Source organism: Oncorhynchus kisutch, unplaced genomic scaffold (genome assembly GCF_002021735.2).
Source record: "Oncorhynchus kisutch isolate 150728-3 unplaced genomic scaffold, Okis_V2 scaffold3820, whole genome shotgun sequence".
Taxonomy (NCBI): Eukaryota; Metazoa; Chordata; class Actinopteri; order Salmoniformes; family Salmonidae; genus Oncorhynchus; species Oncorhynchus kisutch.
The window spans coordinates 117501-135637 of NW_022265765.1; the positions used below are offsets into that span (position 1 = coordinate 117501).

The window sequence follows — 18137 nt, forward strand, 5'->3', positions numbered from 1 at the left end:
GAACATTAGGTCGGCTAACCTCTCCCCTTCCCCTCTATGGTCCGATGTCTGTCTCTGTCCGGCTAGGGAGTTTGTTGTTGTACAGATACAATAATATCTTGAGTCGTTGTTGAGACAAAGTTGGCTAACACCTTGAAGGGGTACCTACTAAATGACAGCCTAGGGGCTGGTACTATTACCTACTAACTGACTAAATGACAGCCTAGAGGCTGGTTCAATTACCGTATAACTGACCTAATGACTTCATGACTAGGGGCTGGTTCAATTACCGTATAACTGACCTAATGACTTCATGACTAGGGGCTGGTACTATTACCTACTAACTGACCTAATGACTTCATGACTAGGGGCTGGTACTATTACCTACTAACTGACCTAATGACTTCATGACTGACCTAATGACTTCATGACTAGGGGCTGGTTCTATTACCTACTAACTGACCTAATGACTTCATGACTAGGGGCTGGTTCTATTACCTACTAACTGACCTAATGACTTCATGACTAGGGGCTGGTTCTATTACCTACTAACTGACCTAATGACTTCATGACTAGGAGCTGGTACTATTACCTACTAACTGACCTATACAATTACCTACTAACTGACCTAATGACTTCATGACTAGGTGCTGGTACTATTACCTACTAACTGACCTAATGACTTCATGACTAGGGGCTGGTACTATTACCTACTAACTGACCTATACAATTACCTACTAACTGACCTAATGACTTCATGACTAGGTGCTGGTACTATTACCTACTAACTGACCTAATGACTTCATGACTAGGTGCTGGTACTATTACCTACTAACTGACCTAATGACTTCATGACTAGGGGCTGGTACTATTACCTACTAACTGACCTAATGACTTCATGACATGGGGCTGGTTCAATTACCGTATAACTGACAGTTATGGATGAAGACTGTCATGAAATAAAATAACGTCATAAACAGAAATACACTCAAAATTAAAGTGGAAAAACACACTACAGGCTGATCCAACTTTGATGTAATTACCTTAAAACAAGTTAAAATGAGGCTCAGTAGTGTGTGTGGCCTCCACGTGCCTGTTTGAGCTCCCTACAACGCCTGGGCATGCTCCTGATGAGGTGGCGGATGGTCTCCTGAGGGATCTCCTCCCAGACCTGGACTAAAGCATCTGCCAACTCCTGGACAGTATGTGGTGCAACGTGGCGTTGGTGGATGGAGCGAGACATGATGTCCCAGATGTGCTCAATTGGATTCAGGTCTGGGGAACGGGCGGGCCAGTCCATAGCATCAATGCCTTCCTCTTGCAGGAACTGCTGACACACTCCAGCCACATGAGGTCTAGCATTGTCTTGCATTAGGAGGAACCCAGGGCCAACCGCACCAGCATATGGTCTCATAAGAGGTCTGAGGATCTCATCTCGGTACCTAATGGCAGTCAGGCTACCTCTGGCGTCCACATGGAGGGCTGTGCGGCAACCCCAAAGAAATGCCACCCCACACCATGACTGACCCACCGACAAACCGATCATGCTGGAGGATGTTGCAGGCTGCAGAACGTTCTCCACGGTGTCTCCAGACTGTCACGTCTGTCACATGTGCTCAGTGTGAACCTGCTTTCATCTGTGAAGAGCACAGGGCGCCAGTGGTGAATTTGCCAATCTTGGTGTTCTCTGGCAAATGCCAAACGTCCTGCAAGGTGTTGGGCTGTAAGCACAACCCCCACCTGTGGACGTCGGGCCCTCATGGAGTTTTTTTTTGTAATGTCAGTTGAGTTGAATCAACAAATCACATGGCTCGTATTTTACTTCCTGCTTTTTGCTCCTGAATGAGGATTCCCATTCTATTCATTCTATTTCTATGGCAGCACATGCAGTCAGAGGCAGGGGATTGGAGAAAATGTACATCAATAAAATGAGAGGAGGCGGGGGATTGGAGAAAATGTACATCAATAAAATGAGAGGAGGCGGGGGATTGGAGAAAATGAGAGGAGGCGGGGGATTGGACAAAATGTACATCAATAAAATGAGAGGAGGCGGGGGATTGGAGAAAATGTACATCAATAAAATGAGTGGAGGCGGGGGATTGGAGAAAATGTACATCAATAAAATGAGAGGAGGCGGGGGATTGGAGAAAATGAGAGGAGGCGGGGGATTGGGGAAAATGTGCATCAATAAAATGAGAGGAGGCGGGGGATTGGGGAAAATGTGCATCAATAAAATGAGAGGAGGCGGGGGATTGGAGAAAATGAGAGGAGGCGGGGGATTGGGGAAAATGTGCATCAATAAAATGAGAGGAGGCGGGGGATTGGGGAAAATGTGCATCAATAAAATGAGAGGAGGCGGGGGATTGGAGAAAATGTGCATCAATAAAATGAGAGGAGGCGGGGGATTGGAGAAAATGTGCATCAATAAAATGAGAGGAGGCGGGGGATTGGAGAAAATGTACATCAATAAAATGAGAGGAGGCGGGGGATTGGAGAAAATGAGAGGAGGTGGGGGATTGGAGAAAATGAGAGGAGGCGGGGGATTGGGGAAAATGAGAGGAGGCGGGGGATTGGAGAAAATGAGAGGAGGCGGGGGATTGGAGAAAATGTACATCAATAAAATGAGAGGAGGCGGGGGATTGGAGAAAATGTGCGTCAATTATTTTTTTTTATACAATAAAATGCTGTTCGAACAGCTATTACGGTGACCACAATCATTTGACTGCCCATCATACCACCTACTAACCTACATAATGACTTCATACCACCTACTAACCTACATAATGACTTCATACCACCTACTAACCTACATAATGACTTCATACCACCTACTAACCTACATAATGACTTCATACCACCTACTAACCTACATAATGTTTCATACCACCTACTAACCTACATAATGACTTCATACCACCTACTAACCTACATAATGACATCATACCACCTACTAACCTACATAATGACTTCATACCACCTACTAACCTACATAATGACTTCATACCACCTACTAACCTACATAATGACTTCATACCACCTACTAACCTACATCATGACTTCATACCACCTACTAACCTACATCATGACTTCATACCACCTGCTAACCTACATAATGACTTCATACCACCTACTAACCTACATAATGACTTCATACCACCTACTAACCTACATAATGACTTCATACCACCTACTAACCTACATAATGACTTCATACCACCTACTAACCTACATAATGACTTCATACCACCTACTAACCTACATCATGACTTCATACCACCTACTAACCTACATAATGACTTCATACCACCTACTAACCTACATAATGACTTCATACCACCTACTAACCTACATCATGACTTCATACCACCTACTACCTACATCATGACTTCATACCACCTACTAACCTACATAATGACTTCATACCCCTAACCTACTTCATACCACCTACTAACCTACATAATGACTTCATACCACCTACTAACCTACATAATGACTTCATACCACCTACTAACCTACATAATGACTTCATACCACCTACTAACCTACATAATGACTTCATACCACCTACTAACCTACATAATGACTTCATACCACCTACTAACCTACATAATGACTTCATACCACCTACTAACCTACATAATGACTTCATACCACCTACTAACCTACATAATGACTTCATACCACCTACTAACCTACATAATGATTTCATACCACCTACTAACCTACATAATGACATCATACCACCTACTAACCTACATAATGACTTCATACCACCTACTAACCTACATAATGACTTCATACCACCTACTAAGTTACATAATGACTTCATACCACCTACTAACCTACATAATGACTTCATACCACCTACTAACCTACATAATGACTTCATACCACCTACTAACCTACATAATGACTTCATACCACCTACGAACCTACATAATGACTTCATACCACCTACTAACCTACATAATAACTTCATACCACCTGCTAACCTACATAATGACTTCATACCACCTACTAACCTACATAATGACTTCATACCACCTACTAACCTACATCATGACTTCATACCACCTGCTAACCTACATAATGACTTCATACCACCTACTAACCTACATAATGACTTCATACCACCTACTAACCTACATAATGACTTCATACCACCTACTAACCTACATAATGACTTCATACCACCTACTAACCTACATAATGACTTCATACCACCTACTAACCTACATCATGACTTCATACCACCTACTAACCTACATAATGACTTCATACCACCTACTAACCTACATAATGACTTCATACCACCTACTAACCTACATCATGACTTCATACCACCTACTAACCTACATCATGACTTCATACCACCTACTAACCTACATAATGACTTCATACCACCTACTAACCTACATAATGACTTCATACCACCTACTAACCTACATCATGACTTCATACCACCTACTAACCTACATAATGACTTCATACCACCTACTAACCTACATAATGACTTCATACCACCTACTAACCTACATAATGACTTCATACCACCTACTAACCTACATAATGACTTCATACCACCTACTAACCTACATAATGACTTCATACCACCTACTAACCTACATAATGACTTCATACCACCTACTAACCTACATAATGATTTCATACCACCTACTAACCTACATAATGACATCATACCACCTACTAACCTACATAATGACTTCATACCACCTACTAACCTACATAATGACTTCATACCACCTACTAAGTTACATAATGACTTCATACCACCTACTAACCTACATAATGACTTCATACCACCTACTAACCTACATAATGACTTCATACCACCTACTAACCTACATAATGACTTCATACCACCTACGAACCTACATAATGACTTCATACCACCTACTAACCTACATAATAACTTCATACCACCTGCTAACCTACATAATGACTTCATACCACCTACTAACCTACATAATGACTTCATACCACCTACTAACCTACATAATGACTTCATACCACCTGCTAACCTACATAATGACTTCATACCACCTACTAACCTACATAATGACTTCATACCACCTACTAACCTACATAATGACTTCATACCACCTACTAACCTAAATAATGACTTCATACCACCTACTAACCTACATAATGACTTCATAATAGCCTACATAATGTCTGGCCAGGGAGTCTGTTGTTGAGATACAATACTGTCATAAGTCTGGCGTTGATACAATACTGTCATAAGTCTGGCTAGAGAGTTTGTTGTTGAGATACAATACTGTCATAAGTCTGGCTAGAGACTCTGTTGTTGATACAATTCTGTCATAAGTCTGGCTAGAGTTTGTTGTCGAGATACAATACTGTCATAAGTCTGGCTGGAGAGTTTGTTGAGACACAATATTGTCTTGGGACATGCATATTGACCAATGAATGTTATATTGTCTGGGTTATTAGGTTAGGGTTTCTTTTTGTATTTATTTAACTAGGCAAGTCAGTTAAGAACAAATTATTTTTTCACGATGACGGCCTTACCCTCTTCCCCGGCCAAACCTGAGCCATTTGTGCGGGGACTCCCAACTACGGCCGGATGTGATGCAGCCTGGATTCGAACCAGGTACTGCAGTGACAAGTCCTGCACTGAGATGTAGTGTCTTAGACCACTGCGCCACTCAGGTGCAAATGAGGCCAACCAAACACCAGACATCACTTTACAGTTTATTATCTGACTTAGTGACTAATATTAGAGCACAGGTTGAAGAAAAACTCTGATCCAATGATCTCATTGGTTTTAGTTTCAGTACTGGTTATTCTGAAGGAAGCTGATCAGATGATGTCATTGGTTATTCTGAAGGAGAACTCTGATCAGATGATCTCATTGGTTATTCTGAAGGAGAACTTTGATCAGAGGATCTCATTGGTTTTAGTTTCACTACTGGTTATTCTGAAGGAAGCTGATCAGATGATCTCATTGGTTCTAGTTTCAGTACTGGTTATTCTGAAGGAAACTGATCAGATGATCTCATTGGTTATTCTGAAGGAAGCTGATCGGAGGATCTCATTGGTTATTCTGAAGGAAGCTGATCAGATGATCTCATTGGTTATTCTGAAGGAAGCTGATCAGATGATCTCATTGGTTATTCTGAAGGAAGCTGATCAGATGATCTCATTGGTTATTCTGAAGGAAGCTGATCAGATGATCTCATTGGTTATTCTGAAGGAAGCTGATCAGATGATCTCATTGGTTATTCTGAAGGAAACTGATCAGATGATCTCATTGGTTATTCTGAAGGAAGCTGATCAGATGATCTCATTGGTTATTCTGAAGGAAGCTGATCGGAGGATCTCATTGGTTATTCTGAAGGAAGCTGATCAGATGATCTCATTGGTTATTCTGAAGGAAGCTGATCGGAGGATCTCATTGGTTATTCTGAAGGAAGCTGATCAGATCATCTCATTGGTTATTCTGAAGGAAGCTGATCGGAGGATCTCATTGGTTTTCCATAGCAGGAAGCAGACAGTGTTTGTGTAATATTGCTCCGTTTCAGTAAAGCCAACAACAGTAACTTTTGTTCATGTTTTCCTGTTGGAAAGAACGAGTCCATTGTGTCAAGTCATTCCGTTTGAACACGTTGATGTGTTGAATTGCACATCAATGCAGCGTTGTGACAATACTATTAGCCTGTTTGTCAACTGAATAGAGAGGATGGGGAAAAAGGATTCAACATGGTACTGAGCATAATACATTTATTCATACTGAACCGATGGATGTACACGGTGAGGCGTGGCTTAACGTGACCACACCCCCGAGTAGGGTACAGCCGTAGGGTACACCCTTTACTCCCATGTTAAATCGCCTATTTTACTCATAACCCGAAAACGGCTGTAGTTTATTTAAAAACTTAATTTTTTTTCTATAAACATTTGGGATATGCTTGGCTGCCTCTGATCTGGAGGACTCACTAAACAGAGAACATCCCTGGTCATCTCTACTGCCTCTGATCTGGAGGACTCACTAAACAGAGAACATCCCTGGTCATCTCTACTGCCTCTGATCTGGAGGACTCACTAAACAGAGAACATCCCTGGACATCTCTACTGCCTCTGATCTGGAGGACTCACTAAACAGAGAACATCCCTGGTCATCTCTACTGCCTCTGATCTGGAGGACTCACTAAACAGAGAACATCCCTGGTCATCTCTACTGCCTCTGATCTGGAGGACTCACTAAACAGAGAACATCCCTGGACATCTCTACTACCTCTGATCTGGAGGACTCACTAAACAGAGAACGTCCCTGGTCATCTCTACTGCCTCTAATCTGGAGGACTCACTAAACAGAGAACATCCCTGGACATCTCTACTGCCTCTGATCTGGAGGACTCACTAAACAGAGAACATCCCTGGACATCTACTGCCTCTGATCTGGAGGACTCACTAAACAGAGAACATCCCCGGTCATCTCTACTGCCTCTGATCTGGAGGACTCACTAAACAGAGAACGTCCCTGGTCATCTCTACTGCCTCTAATCTGGAGGACTCACTAAACAGAGAACATCCCTGGTCATCCCTACTGCCTCTGATCTGGAGGACTCTGATCCCTACTGCCTCTGATCTGGAGGACTCACTAAACAGAGAACATCCCTGGTCATCTTTACTGCCTCTGATCTGGAGGACTCACTAAACAGAGAACATCCCTGGTCATCTCTACTGCCTCTAATCTGGAGGACTCACTAAACAGAGAACATCCCTGGTCATCCCTACTGCCTCTGATCTGGAGGACTCTGATCCCTACTGCCTCTGATCTGGAGGACTCACTAAACACAAATGCTTTGTTTGTAAATTATGTCTGGGTGTTGGAGTGCGCCCCTGGCTATCTGTAAATGATGTCTGGGTGTTGGAGTGAGCCCCTGGCTATCTGTAAATGATGTCTGAGTGTTGGAGTGAGCCCCTGGCTATCTGTAAATGATGTCTGAGTGTTGGAGTGTGGCCCCTGGCTATCTGTAAATGATGTCTGAGTGTTGGAGTGAGCCCCTGGCTATCTGTAAATGATGTCTGAGTGTTGGAGTGAGCCCCTGGCTATCTGTAAATGATGTCTGAGTGTTGGAGTGTGCCCCTGGCTATCTGTAAATGATGTCTAAGTGTTGGAGTGTGCCCCTGGCTATCTGTAAATGATGTCTGAGTGTTGGAGTGTGGCCCCTGGCTATCTGTAAATGATGTCTGAGTGTTGGAGTGTGCCCCTGGCTATCTGTAAATGATGTCTGGGTGTTGGAGTGTGCCCCTGGCTATCTGTAAATGATGCCTGGGTGTTGGAGTGCGCCCCTGGCTATCTGTAAATGATGTCTGGGTGTTGGAGTGCGCTCCTGGCTATCTGTAAATGATGTCTGGGTGTTGGAGTGCGCCCCTGGCTATCTGTAAATTATGTCTGGGTGTTGGAGTGCGCCCCTGGCTATCTGTAAATGATGTCTGGGTGTTGGAGTGCGCCCCTGGCTATCTGTAAATGATGTCTGGGTGTTGGAGTGCGCCCCTGGCTATCTGTAAATGATGTCTGGGTGTTGGAGTGCGCCCCTGGCTATCTGTAAATGATGTCTGGGTGTTGGAGTGCGCCCCTGGCTATCTGTAAATTATGTCTGGGTGTTGGAGTGCGCCCCTGGCTATCCGTCAATAAAAATCAAACCGTGCCGTCTGATTTGCTTCATATAAGAAATGTGAAATGGTTTATACTTTTACTTTTGATCCTTAAGTATCTTTAAAACCAAATACTTGTAGACTTTTACTTAAGTAGTGTTTTACTGGGTAATTTAAATTTTTACTTGAGTCATTTTCTATTAAGGTATCTTTACTTTTACTCAAGTATGATACTTGAGTTCCTTTTCCACCCCTGCTGTCATATCAGAGTTATCTTCCTCCTCCTCCTCTTCCTCCTTACTCAAATGAGATTAAGGATACCTCCCAAACGACTCTCTATATAGTGCACTACTCTTGACCAAAGCCCTATGAGGGACTAGGAACAGTAACCTACATAATGGCTTCATAATGCATACTAACCTACATAATGACTTCATAGTGCCATACTAACCTACATAATGACTTCATAGTGCATACTAACCTACATAATGGCTTCATAATGCATACTAACCTACATAATGACTTCATAGTGCATACTAACCTACATAATGACTTCATAGTGCATACTAACCTACATAATAGCTTCATAATGCCTACTAACCTACATAATGACTTACAACAAAAGTCCTACGGGGGACTAGGAACACTAACCCACTTAATGACTTCATAATGCATACTAACCTACATAATGACTTCATAGTGCATACTAACCTACATAATAGCTTCATAATGCCTACTAACCTACATAATGGCTTCATAATGCCTTATAACCTACTTAATGACTTCATAATGCCTTATAACCTACTTAATGACTTCATAATGCCTTATAACCTACATAAAGGCTTCATAATGCATACTAACCTACATAATGACTTCATAGTGCATACTAACCTACATAATGGCTTCATAATGCATACTAACCTACATAATGGTTTCATAATGCCTACTAACCTACATAATGGTTTCATAATGCCTACTAACCTACATAATGACTTCATAATGCATACTAACCTACTTAATGACTTCATAATGCATACTAACCTTCATAATGCATACTAACCTACATAATGGCTTCATAATGCCTTATAACCTACTTAATGACTTCATAATGCCTTATAACCTACTTAATGACTTCATAATGCATACTAACCTACATAATGCATACTAACCTACATAATGACTTCATAATGCATACTAACCTTCATAATGCCTACTAACCTACATAATGGCTTCATAATGCCTACTAACCTACATAATGGCTTCATAATGCCATATAACCTACTTAATGACTTCATAATGCATACTAACCTACATAATGGCTTCATAATGCCTACTAACCTACATAATGCATACTAACCTACATAATGGTTTCATAATGCCTACTAACCTACATAATGGCTTCATAATGCCATATAACCTACTTAATGACTTCATAATGCATACTAACCTACATAAGGCCCAAAGCCCTGTGGGGGCTGTAGATTAATTAGCAGTGACTAGGAACAGCATGGAGCCCATTCAGTATGTGATGGATAATGATGTGGAGGTCTTTTAATGAACACCACAGCCGGTCCATTACGTCTAGCGTTTTATAACCATCTGTCTGTATGGGGACGTACCTCTGGAGCCGATCCGAGCTTTAATCCATTCGGATACGGTTGCAGAAGCAGCACATTTGGGATATACTATTTCAAATGGGAACGCTTCGACATCTGTCTGCAATGATATGAATGTATGACGATTTTAAACTTTCCTTACAGATGGTATTTCAACATCAAGGGATATATTTTTTTATTTATTACCTAGGCTACACACAAAGCAAGGTAGTAGGACTATATCTCTTAACACTGTCCATGTACAATATCGGTTCTTTAATGGCCACGTTAGACATCATATTTCAAATGGAAAGCTCATGTATCTGTCTGCAATGACATTAATGTTGTTGATAGAAACTTGGTTCACGGGTTGGATGTATGTCACAGTACATTGAGGGACCTTATCTAGGCTAAAGGCCTACACAAAGCGAAGCAAGCATACAGGCCTCGACCTACAGTATATCTCTTAACAATGACCAGCCTGACTGTTCACTGCCAGCTCCACAGGCCTCGACCTACAGTATATCTCTTAACAATGACCAGCCTGACTGTTCACTGCCAGCTCTTCAGGCCTCAACCTACAGTATATCTCTGAACAATGACCAGCCTGACTGTTCACTGCCAGCTCCACAGGCCTCGACCTACAGTATATCTCTGAACAATGACCAGCCTGACTGTTCACTGCCAGCTCCACAGGCCTAGACCTACAGTATATCTCTGAACAATGACCAGCCTGACTGTTCACTGCCAGCTCCACAGGCCTCGACCTACAGTATATCTCTGAACAATGACCAGCCTGACTGTTCACTGCCAGCTCTACAGGCCTCGACCTACAGGATATCTCTGAACAATGACCAGCCTGACTGTTCACTGCCAGCTCTACAGGCCTCGACCTACAGTATATCTCTGAACAATGACCAGCCTGACTGTTCACTGCCAGCTCCACAGGCCTCGACCTACAGTATATCTCTGAACAATGACCAGCCTGACTGTTCACTGCCAGCTCTACAGGCCTCAACCTACAGTATATCTCTGAACAATGACCAGCCTGACTGTTCACTGCCAGCTCCACAGGCCTCGACCTACAGGATATCTCTTAACAATGACCAGCCTGACAGCCTGACTGTTCACTGCCAGCTCTAATATTTCCCTTTCTGTGGATGACAAGAGTAGGGAGAGATGACAGTCAGGATCTGACAGTAGAACAGTGTTTGTAGAAGCGAGGGAGGAACACAATGTCTGTACAGCATTTTTATTTGTCTTGACAGTCTCACAGTGGCAGATACACAGTGTGTTGTGTTCAGTGAAGTCAGTGGATTTATTTTAATTTTATTTGTTTTAAACGTGTAAACTGTAGTACTATTTGTTGTTTTGTGTAGCCTTCTCCTGGCTGCACAATCAATTTCTCTGCAGAGACAAGTAAAGTTTCAATTTAATATAACTTGTTCCGAGTCATCCCCAGTAATGAGTTCCTCCCTCCCTCCCTGTCTCTGTCTATCTGCCTACCTTTAGACAGGCAGCACAATTCTGATCTTCTTTTGACCAATCACATCAGCTCTTTTTAAAGCAAAACATACAGTGTGGCAAAAAAAGTATTTAGTCAGCCACCAATTGTGCAAGTTCTCCCACTTAAAAAGATGAGAGAGGCCTGTAATTTTCATCATAGGTACACTTCAACTATGACAGACAAAATGAGAAGAAAAAAATCCAGAAAATCACATTGTAGGATTTTTAATGAATTTATTTGCAAAAAAATATGTTTTTGCCCCACTGCATATATATATATATTTTAAATCAGAATTCTGTCTAAATGTAGCCTAGGTGTCTGCTTATGATTTAAATTTTTTTAGCCTAAATGGTAAAAAAAAAAATGTCTGCTGCAGGTGTGGTGGAGGGGAACATGGCTGCTGTCGAGGCCTACAAGTCGTCCGGCGGTGACATCGCCCGTCAGCTGACTTCAGACGAGGTCCGCCTCCTGAACCGCGCCACTGCCTTCAACGATGGCTTTACGCTAGTTCACCTGGCCATCCGCTTCCAGAGACAAGACATGTTGGCTATCCTTCTCACTGAGGTAAAGTTACATTTGTTTTTGAAATACATAAGAGTCAAGGTGAATGTCCAGATTCAAATCAATTTTTTCCCTCGCATGGACCGCCTAACTATTTGGAACAGTACCAATTATCCGAATGGCTCGAACGTAAAGTGATTACAAGTCAGGGAGACAAAGAATCCAGAAGGGAAAAAAACAAAATGGCGTCTGACTCACGGTCAGACTTATCACAACTGTAATTCACATATAGACAACAATAATATATAAATTCGTTTCCCGAATCAGACATCTTCAAATCCAACATAAGTTTCCTGAAACGTGTCACATTTAAGATTTTTTGCAAGTAGTACAGATGTATTATTTTCTTTACTAATCCAAGTACTCTTATATATATTTTTTTTTTAAGCAATGAGTCTGATGCAACATATCAGATCGTTTAGGTTAAAATGTTGATCGAGATTTATTTATTCACATTATAAGCTCAACAATACGCACGTGGCTGTATGAGCGAATCTTTGAAATGGCAATTAGCGGGGAAACATTGTTCTCTAAAGCGCACCGCATGTGTGAGCGGTTTCATGTGACAGAGATGAAAATATCTGTTAGAAATTAAGGAAGGAGAGATCTAAAGATGCTAGCATGGGTACAACTAGCATAGAATATGAGAAACATTTTGGTTTGTATTTATTATGGATCCCCATTAGTTCCTGTCAAGGCAGCAGCTACTCTTCCTGGGGTTTATTATGGATCCCCATTAGTTCCTGTCAAGGCAGCAGCTACTCTTCCTGGGGTTTATTATGGATCCCCATTAGTTCCTGCCAAGGCAGCAGCTACTCTTCCTGGGGTTTATTATGGATCCCCATTAGTTCCTGCCAAGGCAGCAGCTACTCTTCCTGGGGTTTATTATGGATCCCCATTAGTTCCTGCCAAGGCAGCAGCTACTCTTCCTGGGGTTTATTATGGATCCCCATTAGTTCCTGCCAAGGCAGCAGCTACTCTTCCTGGGGTTTATTATGGATCCCCATTAGTTCCTGCCAAGGCAGCAGCTACTCTTCCTGGGGTTTATTATGGATCCCCATTAGTTCCTGCCAAGGCAGCAGCTACTCTTCCTGGGGTTTATTATGGATCCCCATTAGTTCCTGCCAAGGCAGCAGCTACTCTTCCTGGGGTTTATTATGGATCCCCATTAGTTCCTGCCAAGGCAGCAGCTACTCTTCCTGGGGTTTATTATGGATCCCCATTAGTTCCTGCCAAGGCAGCAGCTACTCTTCCTGGGGTTTATTATGGATCCCCATTAGTTCCTGCCAAGGCAGCAGCTACTCTTCCTGGGGTTTATTATGGATCCCCATTAGTTCCTGCCAAGGCAGCAGCTACTCTTCCTGGGGTTTATTATGGATCCCCATTAGTTCCTGCCAAGGCAGCAGCTACTCTTCCTGGGGTTTATTATGGATCCCCATTAGTTCCTGCCAAAAGCAGCAGCTACTCTTCCTGGGGTTTATTATGGATCCCCATTAGTTCCTGCCAAGGCAGCAGCTACTCTTCCTGGGGTTTATTATGGATCCCCATTAGTTCCTGCCAAGGCAGCAGCTACTTTTCCTGGGGTTTATTATGGATCCCCATTAGTTCCTGCCAAGGCAGCAGCTACTCTTCCTGGGGTTTATTATGGATCCCCATTAGTTCCTGCCAAAAGCAGCAGCTACTCTTCCTGGGGTTTATTATGGATCCCCATTAGTTCCTGCCAAGGCAGCAGCTACTCTTCCTGGGGTTTATTATGGATCCCCATTAGTTCCTGCCAAGGCAGCAGCTACTCTTCCTGGGGTCCAGCAAAATTAATGCAGTTATACAATTTTAAAAACATTACAATACATTCACAACATATTTCAAAACGCATTAAGTGTGTGCCCTCAAGCCCCTACTCTACTACCACATATCTACAACACAAAACCCTTTTGTAAGTGTGTGTACAGTGGAAGTGTTCTTTAATGGAAGCCTCTCAACAAAGTCCAGGTAGAATCAGGAATTCCCCAGGGCAGCTGTCTAGGCCCCTTACCTTTTTTCTATCTTTACTAATGACATGCCACTGGCTTTGAGTAATGACTCAACACTATACACTTCAGCTACTACAGCGACTGAAATTACTGAAATGAAAAGCTGTCTTGTCATAATGAGTCTGTCCTCCCTCCATCCCCGTGCAGGTGTCCCAGCAGGCAGCTAAGTGTATCCCTGCCATGGTGTGTGGTGAGCTGACAGAACAGATCCGCAGGGAGATCGCTGCCTCTCTGCACCAACGTAAAGGAGACTTCAACTGTTACTTCCTCTCTGACCTGGTGACCTTCACTCTACCCGCAGGTGACCGACCTTCCCTGTCTTTAATGTACATCCTGCTGTTTGTCCTCAGTGTTCCTCAGGGATGATGAATTGAGGGTTAACAAGCTAAATGTCCGAGGGAGATTTGTTCATCATGATAAAAATTTGCAAAATGACTGAAATGTTTTATCCAATTTCAAGTTGTTCTGTATATAAAACACATTTAGGAAGTATGTTTAAGTGTATGAATTAACAATGTAGGTTATCCTTGTAGTAAAGTAGCTAGCCTTAGTGAGGGAGAGACTGTATCCAGTCTTGTAGAACAGTAGCTAGTCTTAGTGAGGGAGAGACTGTATCCAGTCTTGTAGTACAGTAGCTAGTCTTAGTGAGGGAGAGACTGTATCCAGTCTTGTAGAACAGTAGCTAGTCTTAGTGAGGGAGAGACTGTATCCAGTCTTGTAGTACAGTAGCTAGTCTTAGTGAGGGAGAGACTGTATCCAAGTCTTGTAGTACAGTAGCTAGTCTTAGTGAGGGAGAGACTGTATCCAGTCTTGTAGAACAGTAGCTAGTCTTAGTGAGGGAGAGAGAGACTGTATCCAGTCTTGTAGAACAGTAGCTAGTCTTTGTGAGGGAGTGACTGTATCCAGTCTTGTAGTACAGTAGCTAGTCTTAGTGAGGGAGAGACTGTATCCAGTCTTGTAGAACAGTAGCTAGTCTTAGTGAGGGAGAGAGAGACTGTATCCAGTCTTGTAGAACAGTAGCTAGTCTTTGTGAGGGAGTGACTGTATCCAGTCTTGTAGTACAGTAGCTAGTCTTAGTGAGGGAGAGACTGTATCCAGTCTTGTAGAACAGTAGCTAGTCTTAGTGAGGGAGAGACTGTATCCAGTCTTGTAGTACAGTAGCTAGTCTTAGTGAGGGAGAGAGAGACTGTATCCAGTCTTGTAGTACAGTAGCTAGTCTTAGTGAGGGAGAGACTGTATCCAGTCTTGTAGTACAGTAGCTAGTCTTAGTGAGAGAGAGACTTCATCCATCCTTGTAGTACAGTAGCTAGTCTTAGTGAGGGAGAGAGAGACTGTATCCAGTCTTGTAGTACAGTAGCTAGTCTTAGTGAGAGAGAGACTGCATCCAGTCTTGTAGAACAGTAGCTAGTCTTAGTGAGGGAGAGACTGTATCCAGTCTTGTAGAACAGTAGCTAGTCTTGGTGAGGGAGAGAGAGACTGTATCCATCCTTGTAGTACAGTAGCTAGTCTTAGTGAGGGAGAGAGAGACTGTATCCATCCTTGTAGTACAGTAGCTAGTCTTAGTGAGGGAGAGAGAGACTGTATCCAGTCTTGTAGAACAGTAGCTAGTCTTAGTGAGGGAGAGAGAGACTGTATCCAGTCTTGTAGTACAATAGCTAGTCTTAGTGAGGGAGAGACTGTATCCATCCTTGTAGTACAGTAGCTAGTCTTAGTGAGGGAGAGAGAGACTGTATCCATCCTTGTAGTACAGTAGCTAGTCTTAGTGAGGGAGAGAGAGACTGTATCCAGTCTTGTAGAACAGTAGCTAGTCTTAGTGAGGGAGATACTGTATCCATCCTTGTAGTACAGTAGCTAGTCTTAGTGAGGGAGGGAGAGACTGTATCCAGTCTTGTAGTACAGTAGCTAGTCTTAGTGAGGGAGAGAGAGACTGTATCCAGTCTTGTAGTACAGTAGCTAGCCTTAGTGAGGGAGAGACTGTATCCATCCTTGTAGTACAGTAGCTAGTCTTATTGAGGGAGAGAGAGTGTCCAGTCTTGTAGTACAGTAGCTAGCCTTAGTGAGGGAGAGACTGTATCCATCCTTGTAGTACAGTAGCTAGTCTTATTGAGGGAGAGAGAGACTGTATCCAGTCTTTTCCCGCCTGCATAATATCGTCATTGAGATTTCAGAGATGTGCACTTAACTGTACACACAGAACAGGCTAGTATTTCTGTGCAGGCAGAGCTTGGCTTCAGGCCATTACAGTGAGAGGTCTCTCTCTCTCTCTCTCTCTCTGTCTCTCTCTCTCTGTCTCTCTGTCTCTCTCTCTCTCTCTCTCTCTCTGTCTCCCGGTTTCTCTCTCTCTGTCTCTCGGTTTCTCTCTCTCTGTCTCTCTCTGTCTCTCTCTCTCTCTCTCTGTCTCTCTCTCTCTCTCTCTCTCTCTCTCTCTCTCTCTCTCTCTCTCTCCCCCCCCCCAGTGTATTCACTAATGAGCCAGAGAATGGTCACCAGTGTTCTCTTCTGTGTATGCAGTTAGCCGTGCAGCTACTGTGCCTTCAGAATGTATTCACACCCCCTTGATCTATTACAAATATATTGAAAAATGAAATCTCATTTACATGTGTATTCACACCCCTTTGCTATGACACTCCAAATTTGAGCTCGGGTTCTTCCAATTTCCTTTCGTCGTTCTTGATGTCACTGCACCTTTATTTGGAGTCCACCTGTGGCCAATTTGAAATGGTTTGGACATGATTTAGAAAGAAACACACCTGTCTCTATAGGGTCCCACAGGTGACAGCGCATGTTCGTGTAGAACCTATACCGGGAAGTCCAAGGAACTCTCCATAGATCCCCTTCCATCATTGGGAAATGGAAAACATATTGAACTACCCAGACTCTGCCTAGAGCTGGCTGTCTGACCAAACTGAGCTATCGGGCAAGAAGGACCTTGGTCAAGGAGGTGATCAAGATCGCAATGACCACCAATGACTACAGAGTTCCTTGGCTGAGATGGGAGAACCTTCCAGAAGGACAACAGTCTCTACAGCACTTCATCCATCTGGGCTTTCTGGGAGAGTGGTCAGATGGAAGCCACTCCTGAGAAAAATGTACATGACAGCACACCTGGAGTTTGTCTCTTGACAACAAGGTTGATGAAATCCGAGCAAGGGTAGCATTCCAGAGGGGCTTCACGGAAACATGGCTCACTGGAGAGACGCTATCCGAGGCGGTGCAGCCAACGGGTTTCTCCACGCATCGCGCCGACAGAAACAAACATCTTTCTGGTAAGAAGAGGGGCGGGGGCGTATGTCTTATGGCCAACGTGACATGGTGTGATGAAAGAAACATACAGGAACTCAAATCCTTCTGTTCACCTGATTTAGAATTCCTCACAATCAAATGTAGACCGCATTATCTACCAAGAGAATTCTCTTCGATTATAATCACAGCCGTATATATCCCCCCCCAAGCAGACACATCGATGGCTCTGAACGAACTTTATTTAACTCTCTGCAAACTGGAAACGATTTATCCGGAGGCTGCATTCATTGTAGCTGGGGATTTTAACAAGGCTAATCTGAAAACAAGACTCCCTAAATTTTATCAGCATATCGATTGCGCAACCAGGGGTGGAAAGACCTTGGATCATTGTTACTCTAACTTCCGCGACGCATATAAGGCCCTGCCCCGCCCCCCTTTCGGAAAAGCTGACCACGACTCCATTTTGTTGATCCCTGCCTACAGACAGAAACTAAAACAAGAGGCTCCCACGCTGAGGTCTGTCCAACGCTGGTCCGACCAAGCTGACTCCACACTCCAAGACTGCTTCCATCACGT

At 43.2% G+C, this 18137-nt stretch overlaps 1 protein-coding gene across 2 annotated transcripts in view; it reads left to right on the forward strand.

Annotated features, from left to right (window-relative positions):
* The window catches only part of LOC116371901 (ubiquitin thioesterase ZRANB1), a 48980-nt gene that overhangs the window by 8544 nt on the left and 22299 nt on the right, over nt 1–18137 (forward strand). For both annotated transcript variants that reach the window (XM_031821042.1, XM_031821043.1), the window contains exons 3-4: nt 12104–12291; nt 14466–14619. In XM_031821042.1, coding sequence (XP_031676902.1) covers nt 12104–12291; nt 14466–14619 — 342 coding nt within the window. The remainder of the gene's footprint in view (nt 1–12103; nt 12292–14465; nt 14620–18137) is intronic.